This window comes from Argentina silus (assembly GCF_951799395.1).
Source record: "Argentina silus genome assembly, chromosome: 13".
Classification (NCBI taxonomy): Eukaryota; Metazoa; Chordata; class Actinopteri; order Argentiniformes; family Argentinidae; genus Argentina; species Argentina silus.
Genome location: NC_139667.1, coordinates 6,885,373 through 6,907,274, shown reverse-complemented (window position 1 = coordinate 6,907,274; position 21,902 = coordinate 6,885,373). Strand labels below are relative to the sequence as shown.

General features: G+C 48.5%; 1 protein-coding gene across 2 annotated transcripts; it reads left to right on the top strand.

The window, feature by feature from the left end:
- The first annotated feature begins 280 nt into the window (after positions 1-280).
- pcnx1 (pecanex 1) lies at positions 281-21,902 on the top strand. 2 transcript variants are annotated; one of them, XM_083683585.1, is made up of 36 exons: positions 281-578; positions 1,913-2,127; positions 3,213-3,318; positions 3,963-3,999; positions 4,796-4,864; positions 5,008-6,744; positions 8,349-8,478; positions 10,071-10,264; positions 11,237-11,330; positions 11,447-11,504; positions 11,620-11,834; positions 12,022-12,175; positions 12,275-12,307; positions 13,156-13,327; positions 13,617-13,727; positions 13,967-14,058; positions 14,345-14,454; positions 14,708-14,813; positions 14,937-15,029; positions 15,107-15,257; positions 15,393-15,534; positions 15,748-15,925; positions 16,086-16,194; positions 16,597-16,726; positions 16,840-16,898; positions 17,033-17,248; positions 17,471-17,724; positions 17,999-18,229; positions 18,462-18,562; positions 18,710-18,860; positions 19,031-19,261; positions 19,739-20,013; positions 20,173-20,354; positions 20,543-20,979; positions 21,118-21,258; positions 21,443-21,902. In XM_083683585.1, the coding sequence occupies exons 1-36, from the start codon at positions 426-428 to the stop codon at positions 21,581-21,583; spliced, it is 7,008 nt and encodes a 2,335-aa protein (XP_083539711.1). In that variant the 5' UTR covers positions 281-425; the 3' UTR covers positions 21,584-21,902. The 2 variants fall into 2 exon arrangements, with proteins under 2 accessions (XP_083539711.1, XP_083539710.1); XM_083683584.1 differs by having other exon boundaries at positions 11,605-11,834.

Genomic DNA, 21,902 nt, shown 5'->3' with positions numbered 1-21,902 from the left:
TTTTAGCTTTTTTTGTTTTGTAACGTTTCTCTCCATGCACATTATTAGAGGTCACATGAGATTTGGACACTTCTGTTGTTTTCATTCTTTTTGACCGGCGATCTCTGTCCTTTCCTTTGTAAACAAATCAGCATGGGGATGCAAAGACCACACGAGGGTGCTGTTTAGTGAGATGTATTCATCTTTATAGCTATGTTTACATTGCGAAGAAGAAGAAGCGCGCAGGGCGTGGTGGGATAGGGGACTTCTGAGTGGAGGACCGAGAACAGTGCCCCAGCTGGGTAGCTGTAGAGAAGATGGCTGCAGTGAGGATTTTCAGGCCAGTGTCTGAAAACACTGCACGGTTCGTTATGTTTCACGACGGCTAGCCTTTGTGTCACCCCGTTTATTTCGTCGTTTCTTCAAGGATTCGAAGGGGATAAAATATGGGGTCTCAAACACTTCAGATCCTCAGGCAGGGGGTCTGGGCTTCAATCACAGGCGGATGGTATTATGATCCCCATCAAAATACATTTGTCAACGCTTTACACCTTTATATCTGGCTTTTCCTCCTCTGTTTCCCCTTCACGCTATACATGGTAAGTGTTTTTCGGCTTTGCTAAGGTAACTGAGTATTCTCTTGTTTTGATCCTCCTTTGTCATCAAAATCAAATCAAGTCAAGGCTAGCGGCTCCGTTACTGGGTCAGTATAAATACTGGAATGGAATGGAACGTTTTACAGTCATGGACCGTTGTTAAACATATCTTAAACAAAGTTTCCCTTTCATAATTTACATTTATTTTCTTATGAGGACTTCATATCAGTAAGAAAATGTATAAGACATAAAATTATACACCTGATCCGAAGTTATATTGAAGACATGGAACGTTCCATGGCATTTTCGTTTCAGGGATTAGTCACACCCCCGTTATTTGCTCTTCTCTGCTCTGTTGTCTTCTCTCGTTAGCTACCTACATATCTTGCCAGAGGGTTCCTTTGTTTTGCATTCTGCATATTTCACTCAAATAAAAGACATGAACAGCTAGATATCAGGTGACATGTAGTTTAATGTGGTCAGTCTGTTAACTCCGTTTGTGATTTTTGCAGTGATGTTTGTGCTGTCAATTAATTTTACAGCCAATGTCAGCTAGCTGTCATATCACTGAAAGCTAACTCCTAGTAGCATAGATAGCAATCATTTTCTAATTTGTAGACTACCAGATGGCCCGATACTGACATTTTGTAATCGTTATATAGTTAGTTGAGTTCGACTGTGGGTTTGTTTATGGCAACTGCCAGTCTCAGAACAAGGTCTTCCTAGATATGCATGGTCACTGACATCATAAAAAGATCTCCTGTCAAAAACAGACTGATCAACTTGCTGTTGTGTAGGAAAATGTAGGAGAAAAATAAGCGGCAGACGAGTCAGGAATGCACTGAATTGAATTATATCAGATATTTCTATGAATTCAGAAATCTTTACCCCATTTTCCCAACAATATTTAGGAGCCATCAACAGCATGGCTGTTAGACTAATTAAATTAGTCTATAATTATAATGTTTTGATTAACATCAGTCAAGAGACTCATGCCAAGTTAGAGGGAGTCGAGAGGTAAATGTTCCATGAGCGTGGTCTCTGTTCTATTTTAGGAGCGGAAATAACTCTATGGTTAGCCCTGTGGTCTATATTGAGCAGAAGGTCTAAGCAGTGCTGGTAGTAATAACAAATATATATGCACTGTGACTGTATCTCTTGTGCCACTGTGTAGTACTGTAGTTCACCAAACTGCACTGGCGTAAAGGGTAAATTCCTGGTTTTTAGCTCAGTGGACACTGACGAGGTTGATTGATCGTCTATTGGGGAAATGTATTTACAAAACAATGCATCGGCTATCCTTCATGTGTACTAAAATGTCTCTGTCTCTACATCAGGCTCTCCCACCCACCATGGTGATTGTTGGCATCTACTGTGGGGTGATTGCTGCCATGTTTCTGCTGCTGAAGACAGTGAACTACCGCCTCCACTATGCCTTGGATGAGGGGGAGGTGGTGGAGCACAGGGCTAAGGAGACAGAGGGCAGCAGAGCTAGCACGGAGGGAGCCAATGATGGCAACGCCACTCGCCAAGAGGACAGCAACGGCCCAGGGTGAGGTTACGTGGTTAGCTTGATTCCCCTCCCCCCCTCCCACTTAACCCAATTGTTCCCTCTGCTTTCCCAGTTTAAATATTTGTTTATGTAGATCTGTTTTCACTGATTTATATATACACCTCACACAGACCCTACACTTCAAGGTGAGGTTGTAAAATCATGAATGATGCTTAGGTTCAATTTTCTCAGTGCAAAATAATCTAGACCTCCATCTGAGCTGAGGTCAAAGGTTTATCCTCTGTGAGAATGACGAGCGAAAAGACATACAAATTAATGACCCATCTCACCTCAAGGCAGAGAGATCAGAGACCAGACCAGCTGTCCTGGTCCTCTGCCTTCTTCTGGGGCAGTAGTTCTCATTTTACAGGAATGAAAAACACTGAGGTTCCAGTGTTTTACTGCCTGCCTAAGCCCTGAAGAAGTGACTCATTCGCACATTCCTGAATGAGTGCTGAGCAGGATGCTGAGAAAAGGGAAAACAAGTGGGAACTATGAGAACCCTCAACCACAGGGGCAGTAGCAGTGTTGACTACACATATGGAGTTGCATACCAGGTTGTTTTAGTTTATAACTGACTAGACTGATCCAATTACTGACGTTTTATTTTCTTTATTACCACCCCCCTGTTCCCTTCACTTTATGGTTTGTTTTAAAAGCTGATCAATTTTTTGGCCTTGAGAACTGAGGAATGATAAATAGACAGAACATTTTTGGCGAGAAGTTTGGTTCAGCATACCAACTCGTTAAACAATCATTTCAGGGCTATTTATAGCTACTTGGATCCTTTGACCTGTTTTTTCCCCCCTTCAATATTTTTAAATACATATGTTAGATTGCATTTTGTGAATGAAGGGAATATATGGCATGTTAGGCAAGGATTAAAATGTTATTCAATTACCGCATTTCATTCTAAGAAGAACGTTGCAAGAGAGAAAAACTAATTGTGTTGGATTGAACCGGATGAATGGTGCCTTTCTGTCTGTGCCATCCATCCACACAGCAGGGGAGGTAATGATCCTTGAGTGCTTTGTTGTGGTGCTAGGTAACCAGAACTTCTTCCCCTCTCTGTGTGGTGTTCACAGGGACCCAGGTGGGGGTATAGAGATGGCAGACTTCATTCGGGAAGAGACTCCGCCAGTGGACTGCAGCTCCAGGAACTCGTATACTGGGATGGACTCCAGCCACCAGGTGAGCAGACTGGTCGAGCAGCACTGGGTAGGCTTCTACATTTGATGTTCATCTACATTTGATGCCGAAGCTGTTGAGCCATTTCCCACATGCTCTACTGGCTTTCACCTCACATTGACCATGTGGTGTAAACAGCTTAACCTATGAATCAGCATAACCTACTCATAGTGTGATTGTTTGGACTTCAAAGTTATTTTTGTTGAGCAAGACATTTTTGCGTCCTTAGCAGGTATATCCTTTTTTTCGGTCTATTTTTGAAGATATAATTTGTGACTTATTTCTATATTTGTAACTCCCAGGGTACTGTCCCGTTCTAGGGATCTGTACTTTGTGTCCTTGTGTCACTATGAGACATGTCTGCCTCTCTACATCAGCTGGCTTCTGGGTGTCTAGGGTTAGGGTATGACTGCATCAATGAAGGATGTTTGGGACAGAAGATTGTTTCCTCTCTGTATAGCTTACATAATGTGTATCCTTATGTAACGTGTGTTACTTTGTCTTCTGTTATGATCATTTCACATTTTGACTTATTGAAAATGTGCGCTACAAAATAGCTATCGATACCATACCAGAGACAAAGACAGGGAAAGTTGTTAAGTTATGTTGTCTAAAAATAGCTCTCCTACTTTTCCTTTTTGATTCAGATCGCGTCCCCCCACGGAGGGACAACCACAGCCAAAGGTAACTACCGCCACTTTCTTAAGCTTATACACCTGAATGGGTGCAAATATTGTTCTCTGTTTTGTACTGCACTCTCATCTTTTGTTGCCATGAAATCTTAAAAAGATTCAAAGCCAGAATGATTGAATGATGATGACTCTCTCCTTCCACTTCATTTTGGTTTTCCTGCATGGCACTCTTCTCAGTTGACCCTCTGGCATATTTATCTCGCAGGAGCACAGCATCACTGACTGCTGTGGCTCACGCTGCCCAGGGGATGTGGTCTGACTCAGCACTATTGTGACCTTCCACCACACTATGAGGAGGCAGCTTTAAAAACAGTATGGTGCTGGGTCTGCAAAGACGACATACTTTGCATAAGACTCTAGCCAGGGAGCCAGTCACTGGATAACTCTGTTGAAAGACATTGTGGGGAGACAGTTGAACTCTCTCGTACAGTTGCACTTCAGGTCCATTGTGTAGAGTGTCAGAGCGAGGCAACTGCATTGTTTTAATTATTCAGCTCAAGTCCGCTCAATACTAATAAGCTAGCAGTCTGTGATGACAGGAAGGGGCCTGAAGAGGGACGAGAGCTCTGATGGGGTTTCGCTTTTTAATCTCCCCCTGATTGCTTACCTCTGCTCAGGCTGTCCATTACAAACTTGACTTACTCAGGGCTGCCCCTGGAAATACTGTGCAAGTTCTTGTCTCCACATTGTAGAAGAGGGCAAGGATGTATTTTTCCCTACTGAAAGCTGTGTTATGTGTGGGTGTCTTGGGAGAAAGGGGGCTCATCTCTCTGTCTCTGTCTCTGCAGGAGGAGATGTTGGGAAGACCTCAGATGACATCAGCTTGAGTCTGGTTCAGAGCTGCAGCCAGGATCATGGTGAGGGCCCTTATTTGTGCACACAAAGTCAGTGACAAATATTCACCACAGACAGTTGCTGCATGTGTTTTTAACTCATTCATTGGAATCAAGTGTTCAGTGAAGTAAAATTTGGTTTCTGTTTTAATTTTCCTCCCCTCTAGACTTGATGTCAGACCCAAAGATGTACTGCCTTGTCTCCAACGACTCCTTCGCCTCCATGCAGCCCTCCACCTCCCTGGGCCCCCCAGAGCTGGCCAGGGAACCTACAGACCTCTGCGGCTCCACACACCTTAACTTTAGCCAATCTCTCTCCTCCTGCGACACGGAGGTGGCCACTCAAGCCCCCATGCACTCTCAGTCCTTCCGAAAGGAGCCTCGCTCTCGGGGCCTGCCGCGCACCTCCAGCTCAGCCGGCTCGGCTTTCCCTGACCCCTCTCTGCCAGACTTCGGTCTGTACCCCCCACCCCGGAGAGGTGGCCTGGATCCTGTGTGCGAGCTGGAGGCTGCCAGGCCCCACAGGGCTGGACAGGGTGACAAGGAGGGCGCTGAGAGGCTCTACCAGCAGGACCATGCCGTGGCCTCCACCTCGGGGACAGAGTGCTACAGACACCAGGACTCCCGCAGGATAGCCCGCTCCGCCTCCCGGGAGGCTGGGGAAGGTGGCTCTGGTCTGTACCAGGGGGACACGGGTGGCGGGGGCCGTAGTTCCGGGGGCGGAGGGAAGGCCCTGGGAGGGGAGCGCAGTGCAGACAGCCTACGGAGTCTGAGCACACGCAGCAGCGGCTCCACAGAGAGCTACTGCAGTGGCACAGACAGAGACACCAACAGCACCGTCAGCAGCTTCCACAGTGAGCAGACCAGCTCCACGCACGTGGAGAGCCTCCTCTCGCTCTCTGGGGACGAGCGCAGCCGGGAGCGTGGGGATGCTCCTGCGTCAACGGGGGACGGCAGGACTTCCAGCCTGGGCAGCAGCAGCTCCCGAGGGCTGAGCAGCCTGCCTTCAAGGGAGGCCAACAAAAACCCCCATGCCAATGAGCTGACCGCCAAACAGCCAGCCGACACGTCTCCCTCTGCTGCCCAGGAACCAGCAGAGCCCTGCGGCCGCATGGAGGAGCCCAGCTCCAGAACCAGTGCGGACGGTTCGGCCAGCCCAGCCAGTAGGGAGCAGGAGCGGGAGAAAGACGACGTGCGGCCAAAGTCGGCCAACCTCGTCCAGCGGACTTCTTCCTCGTCGGCAGGGCGCAACGGGCGCCGGCGGACAGGCAAGAAGCGGGCGAGCAGCTTCGATGCCAGCCGCCATCGGGACTACATGTCGCTGCGTGGCATTGCCAAGCCACGCAGCGCTGTGTTTGCTGGGGGTGGGGAGGAGGACTCGAGCGATCAGAGCGAGCTCAGCTGTGCCTCCAGCCTCCACTCCACCCACCACTTCAGCACAGACAGCTCCTCCAGCACCACCTCTCACTCCTGCCACTCGCCAGAGGGGCGCTACAGTGTCCTGAAAGCCAAGCACACTACAGCCACTGCAGCCTCCTCCTCCTCCTCCTCTGCGAAAGGTGTGGCAGGATCTGAGGGAGGGGGGCGGGCAGGAGGCAAGCGCCGCACCTCCCGCCGTACCCCCAGCACGGGCAGCGCAAAAACCCACGCCAGGGTGCTGAGTTTGGACAGTGGCACTGCAGCTGCCTGCCTTAACGACCCCAACCGCCTGGGCACCCCAGCCGGGCCTCGCCCTCTCACCACCTCCAAGTCCGACCTGGAAGCCAAAGAGGGGGAGGTTCTGGACGCGGCGTCTCTGTTGGGTCGGGCCTCCCAGCTGGAGTCCGTCACTCGTTCCAGGAACAGTCTGCCCAGCCAGACGGCCTTCTCTGAGCCTCAGGACGGCAGTGCTGGCTCCTCCCGTGGTAGGTGTACACCAGCCTGTAGCAAACACTGTTGCATACTCACCCCCTATACAGTCCCCACTGTCTAACCGATTTTAAATTCAAAATGACATGGGATCAAGGTGAAAAACGTTCATTTTCATATCACCCTCTGAACGGGGCGATTTAACATGCATGGGGAGAAATTAGATGGTATGAATCATGGTGTCATTGGCCTTAGCGCTGCCTCCTGTAGTGTGTACGATCTATACACTGGAGCTCGTTGATCACATCACAGTTGCGCTAATGCGTTATTGCATGTGTTACCACAGTAACCTAAGGCTGTAGGGATGGTGTCAGGTTTTACGGTCATCGTTGTGTTAATTATGGATGAGCTCTCACAGTAGCTTCACTACAGTGGCTTAACTAGGCAGTGGTCTGACGGTAAAGCTGTTGACTCGTTTTGTTTTCAGGGATCAATATTTTAATGCACTTCAGTGTTACCAGTATACCGGTATTTCAATTAGTTGAATTGGCTGCGTAGGTGTTTTTTTTTAGGATTACATAGAATTAGAATTACAACTCATAAGTGGTACTAAAAAACTTTTAGAAGCTGTTATTTGTCATCGGGTCATAGGATAGCTGCTTTCTGTAATATTTGAAGCCCCACACAATGATTAGGATGAACTTTGATTTGCGTGGAAGGGATGGTCTTTTTCTTCTGTGCAGGCCTATATCTACATACAATACGTGCTGCTCTGCTCAGTGTGGGTTGCCATGGAGAGTTTCCATGGAGTGACAGGCCTAACCGAAGCATAGTGTTCCCTGTGTGACTCTTTATTAGCATAATGGGACAGTGTGTGCTTTGTACTTAGGTCAGCAACACTCTTAACAGTTTCTCTGTACTGTAGCTTTATGAGGTGATCTCATCCTTCCCACTTCTAATAAGCTAACTGGAAGCCTGATAGCTGGGTCTAAGTGTTTTTGCTCTCATTTGATATTGTTGTTTGCCGTTCTTGGCACATGGTTATTTTAGGGCTTTTGTTCATAGTATGGGTGTTGATTTTTTTATATGTTTTTTTTGGCACTCTGGTGGGTAGCACTGTTTGGTAAGAGACAGTGTGTGTCTTGCCTGCCAGAGTTTGTAGCAGTAGGTCTTGGTTTAGAGAGAGAGGGAGAGAGAGAAGTGGGGGGGGGGGTCATGTTATTCATTCCCTATTGATCTACTATTAACTTTTTATTTGTCTTTATGCAACTGCATAATAATTTCACACTTGAATCTACTGTGACTCCAGAAGATTAGTAACTATATTTTATGCTTCAGTAAATCATTGGTTTGTAATGTCACCTCTGTTGTGCATGTATTTGGCTGACTGTTTTGTGAAAAGATTTTTGGGGGGGAGGGGGGTACATGTGAGGGGAGTTCCTGGACTTTGGTTGCTTTGGTAATTTATGCCTTCTTGAAACCCATCACTCATCCTATCAGTGGTACAACTGTCTTTCTGAAGTTCAGGCAGAGCGAATTGTTGTCACTACGTTTTGATATCGCCTCCTGCTGATGTGCTGTGAAGTTCAGCCCTTTGGCTGTCAAGGTAGCAGGGAAGGGCAGCTGTGCTGAACCCGGCCACTCTCTCTCACCACAACAGCCCCGGGGAGCGAGGAGACGGTCACGTTTCGGCGTGAGCGTAGCACGTTCCGTCGGCAGGCGGTGCGGCGGCGGCACAACGCGGGGAGTAACCCCACGCCCCCCGCCTCCCTCATCGGATCACCTCTCAGGTACGCTCTGCATGGGACAGGGACAGGGAGGGGGCTCCAGGCTTTGGGAATGGACTTTTTAATGAGCATGCGGCAGGCTGCCACTCTCCCCTTCATCATCTTTCATTAAACTTTTCATTCCCACTTCTGACACCAATGTGTGTTCTAAATTCGCAGGCAGGGAGATTGCAATACCTTCTGTGCACAGCATGGGTCTTTCCGTTCTGCCTGAGATTTCTTTTTGCATCTTTGTGTTTGCTCTTTCTCATTGGGGGGGGGGTGTTCCAATCTGTTTTTCCTTTGCTTTAAAATCCAATCTTTCAATATCCTGTTATTTTGTGTATAAATAAACCCATGCAGTCAGAACTGGAGGGCCAAATCTAGTTTTGGTGTTATATCACCACCTCACAGAATTATGCATGGTACACTATTCAACGCTACAAAGTGTCTACTGTGTTACTGTGTCCTTCTCAGGACACACTCCAAGGGGAGAGATGTCGATGACATCGATCTTCTTTTAAAATCTATGATTCAAGTCAGCTGCTTCCCCAGATAGAGGTAAAAACAGTAACCCTGTCTGTCCCCTGTGACGAGAGTCCTCAGGTGTCCCCAGATTTCAGTCAGCATTTTAGATTCAATTTAGCATTTTTCCCAGAAAAGGTTGCAGTGACCAGCCTTCTCACAACCCTCGCTGGTGGTGTAGGATTTCATTTCTCAAGAGTGTCTTTGGAATCCTTAGCTGTGCTTTTGCCAGGAGGCCTTGCCCAATCCTGGACATAACTCAAATGGGACATTCCATGTACTTTTTTTTTTTTTTTTTTTTTTTTTTTCTGGTCCCAGTTGTTCAGCGTGATGAATGACTGTGTCAGTGCATGATTGGCACTTGGCACGGTGTTACAAACGGAATAGTTGTGGCATACCTTATCCACGTCGACTGGCTTTAACTGAACACAACCAGGCATTCATCTGCAGTCGTCTCTCTCCCTTTTACTGTTTATTTTTCTTTCCCAAGGTCACATTTCAAAATTCTGAGCCACAAAAATGTTAAGCAAGGAAAACAAGACTGCCAGGGGTCAATAAGCTTGCAAAATGCAAAGCCACTCTGCAAATTCTTTTCCAACCCCATCTCATCACCCCAAAATATTGTCATGCCCTCCTCCCCCCACCCCTTATATAATATATCTAGTGTATCCTCCTGATAAGTCCTAGAGAAGCTCCGCGTTGTGTAACTCATCGCTGACCTTGTGGTCAAATATCTTTATCTGAAATTTGAGTAGACTTCCTCCCCTTTTCCTGTGTAGACCTTTTGTTTTGATAATGGCTTCTCCGGTCATGTTCCCCGCTCCACATCTCCTCTGTTTGATTTTCTCTGTATAGCATCGAATGGAATGTCTTTTTCTGGTATTTTACCTTTTATCTCACTGTTTAACTCTCTGTTTGTTGTTAACATGTCCTCTTGTGCTAAACCCTCCCTCCAAACCTTGTATTTGTCTGATTGCCTGTGGGTTATTGTGCGCCTGCTCCCCCATCCCCTCCGCTGCTGTTGTATACCAACTCCCCTCTCTCATCTCCCCTCCCGTCCCTGTTCCCCCTCTTCCACTGTCCTCCGACAGTCTTCAGGAGGCTCTCAGCCAGGCCTCCCAGCCTTCTACTTCCCAGGTGAAAAGTCAGCCATCCCGAACCCCATCCCAGGTGACTGTGCTGAGCGCAAGCGCCTCCCTGCTGGCCAGGAATGGAAGTGCGCACCTGGAGGGCTCTCAGGACAAGGCCTCGACCGTTGGCACCACCAGCCTGCAGGATGACTTCGGTAGGGGAGATGAGATTGATAGAGAAAGATGCAGGGAGTGAGAGGAATACTGGATTTGATTAGCAGTTTGTATAAAAGATATGCAGATATTGCACATGTGCTTAACAAAATAACCTTAAAATAACATTAATAAAACCATCTTTTGATTATTTTTTTCTCCTTCGCATGTTGCAGGGGACTTGCAGTAAAAGACAGTGATCAACATTTTATGCTGTGCAAATATGTTGATTGGTGGGCTGCTGTAATCCAGTTACAGGCAGTGATTTATAGGACAGTGTGGGTTTCCATCTAGGGAAAGTTCCTATAGCAGGAGTCTTGGTTTCAAGCACAGGGGCATCACTCTGTTCTTTGAGTGTCATGGGGTTGTGTGATCATTGGATTAAGCCTAACATTTTACTACCCGGTGATGAATCGCAGTAACGTCTGGCAGTGCTTCACAGCTGTGCTAAGCAACTAAGTGGACCTGGTGCTCTGATCGCTGTGGTGGCTTCTGTGTTGTTTATCCTCTCCATGGAGAATAGGATGTAGTACTGCCCCGTCCCTCCCCCTACTTGTAAACATGGGAGGCCCCATGATGTTGTCTCCGTTAAGAAGATATCAAATACACCCTTTCGTGGTCCTACTATTCTGTTTAATGGGGGGTGTTTCTGAAGAATAGTGAATGATGGTCCTGTAATAATGATTAATGCAAACATACCAAGGGACTCCCCATGCAGTAGGCGAAAGCTAGTTGAAAGATCAGCTTCTCATTGTGTACCATGGCTCTTACTGTTATCATAGGATTGAGATGTCCCAGTCCACTACGAGATTGAGACTGATATAATACAATTTAGGAAAGTAAATCCTTATCAATGAAGCGTTACTTGATTACATTCAGGACATCCCTCTTATCTACAGATGTAAATGGATTACCTCCCCTTCCCTTATTTGTTATCAGAGTGACTGTGTCTGTGTCTGTTTTTATGATTTCAGGGAAACTCACTCCCTCCTTGTATGAGACCGGTGGTTGTGACATGTCCCTGGTCAACTTTGAACCTGCAACCAGAAGAGCCTCCAACAACATATGGTTAGTTCTGATTGATACAACTGAGATTGCCGATTTGATTATGTTATGAGACACGGTTCAAAACAGAGCAGGTGTTTGCCAGCCATCATTAATGGTCACCTTTTGCTTCTCAACAGGGACACAGACTCCCACCTCTCCAGTTCTACCTCAGTTCGCTTCTATCCTCATGACCTGGTGAGTGCTTTGTGCTGTGTGAGTGTGTGTGTGTGCGTGTGCGGGCGCGTGCGCGTGCGTGCGTGCGTGTGCACGAGACTGTGTTCTGATACTGGGGCAGCTCTCCCTTCCTCAGATCCGTCTGAACCGTCTCCTGACGATGGACCCAGAGCTGCTAGAGCAGCAGGATGGGGACCTGAGCCCGGAGCTCCAGGACGCCCCGCTGGGCCAAGAGGACCCCGCCATGGCTGCTGCACGCAAGGCCAAGCAGTACTACCGCTTCTGGCTGCTGCCCTACCTGTGGGTGGGCCTGCACTTCGACAGGCTGACTCTGTTGGCCCTGTTTGACAGGTAAGCTACTGTGTGTCACTCAACAGTACAGTTAAGCAGTACAGGGTCACTTGCTATTTCATATGAAACAGATAAATGGAGAAAACTGGAGAAAAATTGTGTTTGGTTTTGTTAGTTTGCTCGACTATAGTGTGACATTGTCCCCCCCCCCTCCCTCCCTCTCTCCCTCCCTCCCTCTGTGTGACAGAAACCGGGAGGTTTTAGAGAACATATTGGCAGTGGTGCTGGCTGTCCTGGTGGCCTTTCTAGGCTCAGTTCTGCTGGTCCATGGCTTCTTCACCGACATCTGGGTCTTTCAGTTCTGCCTCGTCATTGCCAGTTGCCAGTACTCTTTGCTGAAGGTGAGTATTTCATAGTAGCAGTGTAGCATGTCCTCAGGTTTTACCACAACTTGTGTTAACTTGTGTTTACCCTGTTTTTCCCGTTTCTCTCTTTCTCAGAGTGTTCAACCAGACTCCTCTTCTCCCCGACATGTAAGTATCTTTCATTCGCCAAAACTGCTCCTTTTTCTTTTTGCTATGCATATTTTTTTTTTCTGTGCTGTTACCTCTACAGTATGTACCTGGGGTAGCCCCTGTGGTGTGTGTGTGTTGAAAATTCTTCCTTTTGAGTCATTCCGCTACTCTCTCCCTCTCTCCAGCAGTGCCCCCCTCTCCAAACTCTCTCCCTCTCTCCAGCAGTGCCCCCCCTCTCCAAATCTCTCCCTCACACCAGCAGTGCCCCCCCCCTTTCTAACTCTCTCCCTCACTACAGCAGTGCCCCCCCCTCTCCTGAAACAACGTCTTTTATTAATGTAGCTCCTACTCTGCTGCAGGCACAGGCTTTAAATAGCAGACCACAGCTCCCTCATTCTCCCCCGCCCCTCCGCTCCACCTCCACTCTCTGTGACGCTTTCCCTCCCCCTCTCCTCACCTCCTCTCTCTCTCTCTCTCTGTGTCACTCTCCCTCCCCCTCCCCTCCCTCACTCTGTCACTCTCTTCCTCTTTCTCTGACGCTTTTTGGGAAGACATGATTTATCTAATCTGATTGTTGGCGCATAAACTGTCAGTTGTCTCCACGGATCAATGCAGCACACGAACTCACCGAGGTTGAAACCTGCACGCATTCGCACTCTCTTGCGTAACCTGACTCTTCTCACTCCGTTTTTATGTTCTCTAACGCACATGTTCACGGGTATTACAGACACTTCTAGTTTTGTTTTGTGTGTTGATGCCTGCTATTGTTACCAGATTGGAAATTGAAGTCTATAATTGTATACACACAGAGACTTGACACCTGTCTCTAAACACACCAATCTCACCTCAATACTCTGTCTCTTCAGGGCCATAACCGTGTCATAGCCTACAGCCGGCCGGTCTACTTCTGCCTGTGCTGTGGCCTCATCTGGGCGCTCCACTACAGCAGTGAGAGGACCAGCTCAGCCCGGTTCACCCTGTATGGTGTAGCCCTCACCAGCTCCCTTATGCTTGCCTCTGCCAGGGACCTGGTTATAGGTGAGGCCACACTCCCTCATACCAGCTTCGTGTGTGTTTAATTACTAATCTTAGCCCAGACATTGTATGATATTTTTTAAATATCAGTATAGGGGATGATATGTCCAATACCTATTGTTGCAGATAAGAGAAAAACATGATTTGTGAAGTTGATAATGCTTGTTATTTAGTAAGGTTTTGGTTTGAAGTCTGCCATGAGCTTGTGAAGTAACCCCTTCATCCTGCCTATCTCTCTCTCTCTCTCTCTCTCTCTCTCTGTCTCTCTCTCTCTCTCTCTCTCTCCCCACAGTCTTTACTCTGTGCTTTCCTATCGTGTTCTTCGTGGGCCTGCTCCCACAGGTCAACACGTTTGTCATGTACCTCTTCGAGCAGCTTGACATCCACGTGTTTGGAGGGAACGGTGAGTGATGCTGCTCAGCCGTGAGTCTCTCCCCTTAGGTCTCTTTGCCCTCTGTGGGACGAGACGAGACGTGACTGGACGAATTGAGGGGAAACTAAAATCCATTCACACATTTTGACACTTAATGATTCATAGAGGGGAAAGTGCTGATTTGCATTGTCACCAGCTGCCATGGCCTGTGTAATGCGCAGAGGTGGTGCTGACATCTTCCCCTCTGTCCTCCCCCCCCTCCCCTTCAGCCTCCACCAGCCTTCTGTCAGCTCTCTACAGTGTCCTGCGCAGTGTGGTCACCGTTGCCCTGCTCTACGGCCTCTGCTACGGGGCCCTGAAGGTGAGGAACACCAGTACCTCCTTTGGCTTTGTGCTGTCTCTACCTTTTCCTATGTGATCTTTTACATTTCCCCCTTTTTAATGACAATCAGATACTCAGACATGGATGTAGTCCTAACGGTGATCTGTCCGTGATAATCATTTAGACATATGACCTATTCTAGACTTTGTCGTCACGTACTGTATAAGATGTATGCATTTGAACCTAATTGTTGTGAATTTGTATGTATTAAGATGCTTTGATGTATGATGGCTGACACCTGTTTGTTTGTCTCTCTCTGTCACAGGAGACATGGGATCCCCAGCACATCCCTGTCCTCTTCTCTGTGTTCTGTGGCCTCCTGGTGGCCGTGTCCTACCATCTGAGCCGGCAGAGCAGCGATCCCTCGGTCCTCATGTGAGTACACTGGTATAGAACGTTCCACCCACCGACCACTCTCTTCTCCTTGGCCTTTTTTAACATACACTGACTTCTCTGGGACAATAATCTTCAATATATGCATGCAAATTAATTTTTTACTCGTATGTATGCTTTATTTGGTCAAGGACAGCTAAGATAGATAAGATAGACACATTGAATAAACAATCATACAATTCAAATTTGAATCATTGGAAGTAGTAGCATCATGTGTTTCCCTCTCTCTTGATAGTTCATTGGTCCAGTCCAAGATTTTGCCCAACCTGAAAGACAAGAATCCAGAAGACCCCCTCTTTGAGGTGCAGGATCCCCTACCAGAGAAGCTGAAGGCCTCAGTGGTAAGTCCCAAATGCACTCAAATGACAAACTTCCTAATCCTCTTCACACCTCGGCGTTGGCCTTCTGAGGCCACCCACCTGTCAAGACCTCCCTCCTAACCTCTCATACGGTATATTCAACAGAACGAGCGGCTGCAGTCGGATCTAATCGTCTGTGTGGTCATCGCTGTCCTGTACTTTGCTATCCACGTTAGCACAGTGTTCATCGCACTGCAGGTAGGTGCCTTGTCTTCACAGTGTGTACATCATGACTGGTCTGGAGTGTGTCTCTCACTCACCTTTCTTGCCAACAGCCTTTCCTCAGCTATGTCCTGTACGGTCTCCTGGGGGCTGTGGGGCTACTCACACACTACCTGCTGCCTCAGGTGCGCAAGCAGCTGCCCTGGTACTGCTTCTCCCACCCTTTGCTCAAAACCAAGGAGTACTATCAGTTCGAGGTCAGAGGTAAGTCACCAAGTACCCCACACGAGGGGCAGGACGTTTATTTGCGGTGTCAAGTGAAGTGTAAAGTAAGTGTCATGTTTTACATTGGCAACATTGCTACTAATTGCTAATTTACTCAACTGTGTCTTTTTACAGGGGCGGCCCATGTGATGTGGTTCGAGAAGCTACATGTGTGGCTGCTCTTTGTGGAGAAGAATGTTCTGTATCCACTTGTCATCCTCAACGAGTTGAGCCGCAGTGCCAGAGAACTGGCCAGCCCCAGAAAACTTGACACAGAGTGAGTCCTCTGCCCATCTACCCTTCACCACTTTTGTGCATTTGTCTACTTTTTTGCTATTTTTCTCTATTATGTCTCTATTCTGTGTGTGTGGCTAGTTAAACAAACATCAGTTAAGTCTGGTTGTAGTCTGGTTGTAGTCTGCTCTGTAGTCTTTGTCCATGTATATTGGAGGTCTTTCATATGGTATCCCTCTCTTTTCACCTCATCCAGGGTTGGAGCGCTGATGATCACTGTGGCAGGTCTGAAACTGCTGCGCTCCTCCTACAGCAGTCCCACATACCAGTATGTGACGGTCCTCTTCACTGTCCTCTTCTTCACCTTCGACTACCGCAGCCTCTCGGAGACTCTGCTGCTCGACCTCTTCCTCATGTCCATCGTCTTCAGCAAGGTGAGAGAAACTCAGGAAGCTCACTATAGTCACTTTCCCTGATTTATGTTTGGATATTCCGTGTATATAACATCAAACAAGAATATTGCATGGTGGTCCATGTAGTTCAGATGGGTGTCCGTGGTTGTAGTCTTCATTGGTTTCCTGTTGTTTCTTGCAGCTGTGGGAGCTGTTCTACAAGCTGCGTTTCGTCTACACCTACATCGCCCCCTGGCAGATCACCTGGGGCTCGGCCTTCCACGCCTTTGCTCAGCCCTTTGCTGTACCTCGTATCCTTGCAGTGTGGTCAGGTTCTGAGCTCAGATGGGCAGATGCTCGTGAAAAAGATAACCAACCGTTAGCGCTTTTTTTCCACAGTGGAAAGTTAACTTTGTGTATTTTCACAGTGTGGTCCTCTGAGGCTCAGTTGGTAGAGCATGGCGCTAACAACGCTTGGGTTGTGGGTTTGATTCCTGCTGGGACCATATATACTGAAATGTATGCACTCACTGCAATGTAAGTCGCTTTGGATAAAAGCGTCAGCTAAATGGCATGTTATATCATTATTATTATTATTCACAGTGAGGTATTATGCTAATTGTATGAATTAATTTCCCCCAGAGTAGAACTTTGTGTATATGATTTGCTGAAGGCTTTGTGATGTTTTAAAAGTCCTTGACTCAAAGCCCCAGACTCTGCCATGCTGTTCGTCCAGTGTGTTGTGTCAGCAGTCTTCTCCACACCTCTCAACCCCTTCCTGGGCAGTGCCATCTTCATCACCTCCTATGTCCGCCCCGTCAAGTTCTGGGAAAGAGACTACAAGTATGGACTCGCATATGATCCTACTGTCACTGTCTGTAGTCACTTTACCCCAGATGAGTGTATAAAAGTGTTGTGTGTGTGAGATTCTGACAGAATCTGTTTTGCCATTGCAGCACTAAGAGAGTGGATCACTCCAACACTAGACTGGCCTCTCAGCTGGATCGTAATCCAGGTGCGAGCGTATAACTTACCACTCGAAAGTTATTGTTACATTTTGATCCATCTTCATATCACGCACGCCTCGATTTTAACATTGAATTTGGTCAAAGTTAAAGCATGGATTCTTCTCTCTTCTTGTGTCCGCAGGCTCTGATGACAACAACCTGAACTCCATCTTCTATGAGCACCTGACTCGCTCTCTGCAGCACAGCCTGTGTGGGGACCTCCTGCTGGGCCGCTGGGGGAACTACGGCACGGGCGACTGCTTCATCCTGGCCTCCGACTACCTGAACGCTCTGGTGCACCTGGTGGAGATCGGCAACGGCCTGGTCACCTTCCAGCTCCGTGGCCTGGAGTTCAGAGGTGAGGAGGAGGGACTTTCAGACCAGGGTGTGGGGCTATATAGTCTCTCTTGCCAGACTCTTACCTTACCTGCTAGGTGTGGGTAGATATGAGGGGCTATTTATGACATGTGAATAAGGACCTTTAAACTCTTAAAATATATGGACTTCAGATCTAGACTGTTTTATTAAGTGATCTAGTGGCATCTACTCAGTTGACACACTGGTCCTCCCTCTCCCCTAGGGACTTACTGCCAGCAGAGGGAGGTGGAGGCCATCACGGAGGGGGTGGAGGAGGATGAGGGCTGCTGCTGCTGTGAGCCTGGTCACCTGCCCCACGTGCTGTCCTTCAACGCTGCCTTCGGGCAGCGGTGGCTGGCCTGGGAGGTGCTGGTCACCAAGTACGTCCTGGAGGGCTACAGCATCACAGACAACAGTGCTGCCTCCATGCTGCAGGTGTTCGACCTGCGCCGGATCCTCACCACCTACTACGTCAAGGTGAGAGGGATGCCCTTAAACAACCCCTACTGCAGTAGGATTGTATCAAACGGTTGATACCACTTCTCATTCCATTCCATGCATGACAATGAGCCCGTCCTCCGATTTCTACCCCCCACTAGCCTCTCCCCTGCTGTCTATAATGCAGAGGGATGCTCTTGACCTAACCCAACTGTAGTAGGACTGTATCACCTGGGCTCTGCCTATAATGCAGAGATGATTGTGGTGGTGAGTAGCAGTGATAAACTTGTTTCCTACTGCCTCCTCTATCCAGGGCATCATCTACTATGTGATCGCCTCATCTAAGCTGGAGGAATGGCTGGCCAACGAGACCATGAAGGAAGGCCTGAGGAGCTGTGCAGAGAGGAACTACGTGGACCTGGACCCTACCTTCAACCCCAACATTGATGAGGACTATGACCACCGGCTAGCAGGCATCTCCAGGGACAGCTTCTGCGGGGTCTACCTGAGCTGGATCCAGTACTGCAACTCTCGAAGGGCCAAGGTAGAATGGCCTTTGTCTGACTGAATTCATAAGACCATTGACGAACACTTTGTGATGAGCGTTGAATGAAAATTGCAGACTTATTTCCCATAAGGAGTACTAGTTAGTACTAATAAGAATATTGCTACTGCTATTCATAAGCTCCTTACTTAGATCTCAAACAATACATCTCTCTTCTTCTCTTCCACCTCTCCCCTCACCTCTTTTTTCCACCTTTTCTCCCCCTATCTAGCCACTGGACAGTGAGAAGGACTCTAACCTGGTGCTGTTGTGCTTCGGCCTGTGTGTGCTGGGGAGGAGGGCTCTGGGAACAGCAGCACACCACATGTCCAGGTGGGACTGCCATGAGTGACTTGCCTCATCACTGCATGTGATGGCGCCATCTGGTGGCCATTCTGCTTTTCTTCCTGATATTTTTTGCCTCAATGTAATGGCAGTATCTCTTTCCTCACTCTGCTCTTTACCCCTTTTACCACACAGCAACCTGGAGTCTTTCCTGTATGGACTTCATGCACTATTCAAGGGAGACTTTCGCATCTCCTCAGTGCGGGATGAGTGGATATTTGCAGACATGGAGCTCCTGAGGAAAGTTGTGGTGCCTGGAATCCGTATGTCACTCAAGCTGCACCAGGTGAGGCATTGCATGCACTATTGATTATTATAAATAAGATTGTATGCATTGTACTGTTAGCCGCTTCGGATAAAAGCGTCTGCTTAAATGTCAAATATATTATTACATGAGTAGAACAGAAACACTTTTTTTTGTCTCAACCACTAAGTCCTCTAATGTTACTCTCTCAGGACCACTTCACGTCCCCAGATGAGTACGACGAACCGGCAGTTCTGTTCGAGGCCATCTCGTCCCACCAGCAGAACCTGGTCATCGCCCACGAGGGTGACCCGGCCTGGCGCAGCGCCGTGCTGTCCAACTCCCCCTCGCTCCTCGCCCTGCGCCACGTCCTTGACGAGGGCACCAACGAGTACAAGATCATTATGCTCAATCGACGATACCTCAGCTTCCGTGTCATCAAGGTGCGCAGTGCGACAGATGAGCAGAGAGGCCAGGCCAAGTTTCAGGAGACAGAGAGAGAGAGAGACTAAAGCAGAGGAGAGAGGTCCATAGAGAGGTCCAGTTTGCGCCAGGAGAAAGACCCCCCCCCCCCAGCATGAACCAGACACCAGCCAGGGAGAGACAAAGGGATAGATAGCCAGACACCAGAGATTCCATAATGAAAGAGTGAGAAACAGCAGCCTGGGAAAAAAGAACAGTGAATGGGAGGAGAACAGAGGCAAGGAAACCTGATGATGGCAGCACACTAGATAAGAGAGAAACGAGACTCACCTGTCAGACTTCTCTCCCTCATTTACACATTCATTCATAGAACTTGTGTGCAGGCATTGTATAATAGGTTTTATGTAGTAGTAGTGGGAGTTAAGTTTACAGTTTTCTCTGTTGTTTAACTGCATTAAACTATCCAAAGTAATGTTGCAATGGCTGTCATTCTACAGGTGAATAAAGAATGTGTTCGTGGACTGTGGGCTGGGCAGCAGCAGGAGCTCGTCTTCCTGCGAAACCGGAACCCAGAACGCGGCAGCATCCAGAATGCCAAACAGGCGCTGCGCAACATGATCAACTCGTCATGTGACCAGCCCATTGGATATCCCATCTATGTGTCTCCTCTGACCACCTCCTACTGCAACTCCCACGCTCAGCTAGGCCACATCCTGGGAGGCCCTATCAGCATCAGGAATATACGCAACTTCGTAGTCAGCACCTGGCACAGGTATGGCTCTGTGAGATTAATTTACATCCTATTTGTGCCTGTGTGTGGTCTCCCTATGTATTCTCTGTCTGAATGTTCCCTCTTGAAACCAACACCTCTTTTGATAATACATAGAATCCCTATCTTCCTCCCCCTCTGTCCTGCTCTCTCTGGGTCTAGGTTACGGAAGGGCTGCGGTGCAGGCTGTAACAGTGGGGGGAATATTGAGGACGCCGATGCTGGGGGGTTGTCCTGTGCCAGTGGCAATGGGACAGGGGTGAGTGACTCCCAGCAGAGCTCAGTGTCACAGGGTGGAATCTCTGGACCTGCCGCTCCTCTGTCCTACCAGCCACACTCTCTGGGTGAGAACTCTTCTGGACATCAGAGACATCCCTAGACCCTAACAAGCACCACAACCTCGCTGTGGTTTTCAGATGCTCATATAACAACATATATTTTTGCTCTTTTTTTATTTTTTATGTGCTACTTTTGGCCAGATTGATATGGAATAATCCTAATTAGTTCTCTCTCTCTCTCTCTCCCCGTTCAGGGACCAGTCAAAGCTCCCAGTCGGTTCAGTCAGGCCTGGTGCGGCACTCCCCTGCCCGTGCCTCTGTGGCCAGCCAATCGTCCTCCTATCGCTACAGCAGCAGCCGACACTCCTCCCTCCGCACCTCCGCCACGGGCCTGGAGCCCTGCCGCCGCTCCTCCACCAGCCAGCTGTCTCTGCGCACGCTGCCCACCTCCCTCCAGCTGCGCTTGGGCTCTGGCTCCAGCTCAGACCCGGCCGGCCCCTCCGCCTCACTCTCCAGCCACAGCATTCCTCCCTGCAAACGACACACCCTGGTGGGCCTGCTGGGCAACGATGGCTTGTGTAGCACCATGGGCGATCCCCTCAGCCAGCACCACCACCACCACCATCACCACCACCAACACAACCCCACCCTCTCCTCTGTGCGCAGAGATGACATCTCTTACAGAGTGCAGGTTAGGGAATGTTCTGTGATAGAACCTCCAATGAGTACCATGTATCTCAAGGGGACAGGAAGTGTCTTTAGCTTACCAGTAAAGGGCCACCTATGTGTTCTGTGATGGACTTGACAACATTTGATGCGTTCCCTCTAGATCGTGGATGTGAACCAGGTGCTGGAGCTCGTCAACTTGTCGAAGCGTAAGGAGCTACAGTGGCCTGACGAGACAGTGAGACTGAGGGCCGGACGGAGCTGCTGGAGGGACTGGAGCCCCCTAGAGGGCATGGAGGGACATGTAAGTCTTCATTTGAGTTCATTTGACCATTGTAATTCGACCATTGTTGGATTATCATTAACAAAATCTTGTGTTTTCATATCAGCAAATGTCCTTTGTCTTCCTCATGTCTCACTTACTCTCTCTCTCTCCTCCCCCCGCCCCTCACCCTTTGGCTCACTCTGTCATCAAACACTCTTTGCAGGTGATTCACCGGTGGGTGCCTTGTAGCCGAGACCCAGCCAGTCGCTCCCATATAGACAAGACCATCCTGCTGGTACAGGTGGAAGATAAGCTGGTGCCCATAATTGAGACTGGAGTTATTGAGTTGGGTGCAGAGGTGTGAGCCAAGTGAGCACATCGTCCACCTGGGAATACACAGCCAGCGCTCCTGGTTCTCAGCAGGACAGCCGAGCCTGCAGACACCAAGGAAACGGGAGATCTCCCCCCTCCCCCTTTCCTGATATCTGAGGGGGAGAGAAAGCCAGGGAAAAGTGCAAGTAGAGGCAGAGTACACACACATGAAACACACTCATACTACATCTATCTGCCTTGTTCTGCGTGTCACTCAAAAATGCTGCATGACAGTTAACCCTATTAAGTTGAGCATTGCTACCGGTAATTCTTCTTTTCTATGCATTTATTTTATTACATACACACACACA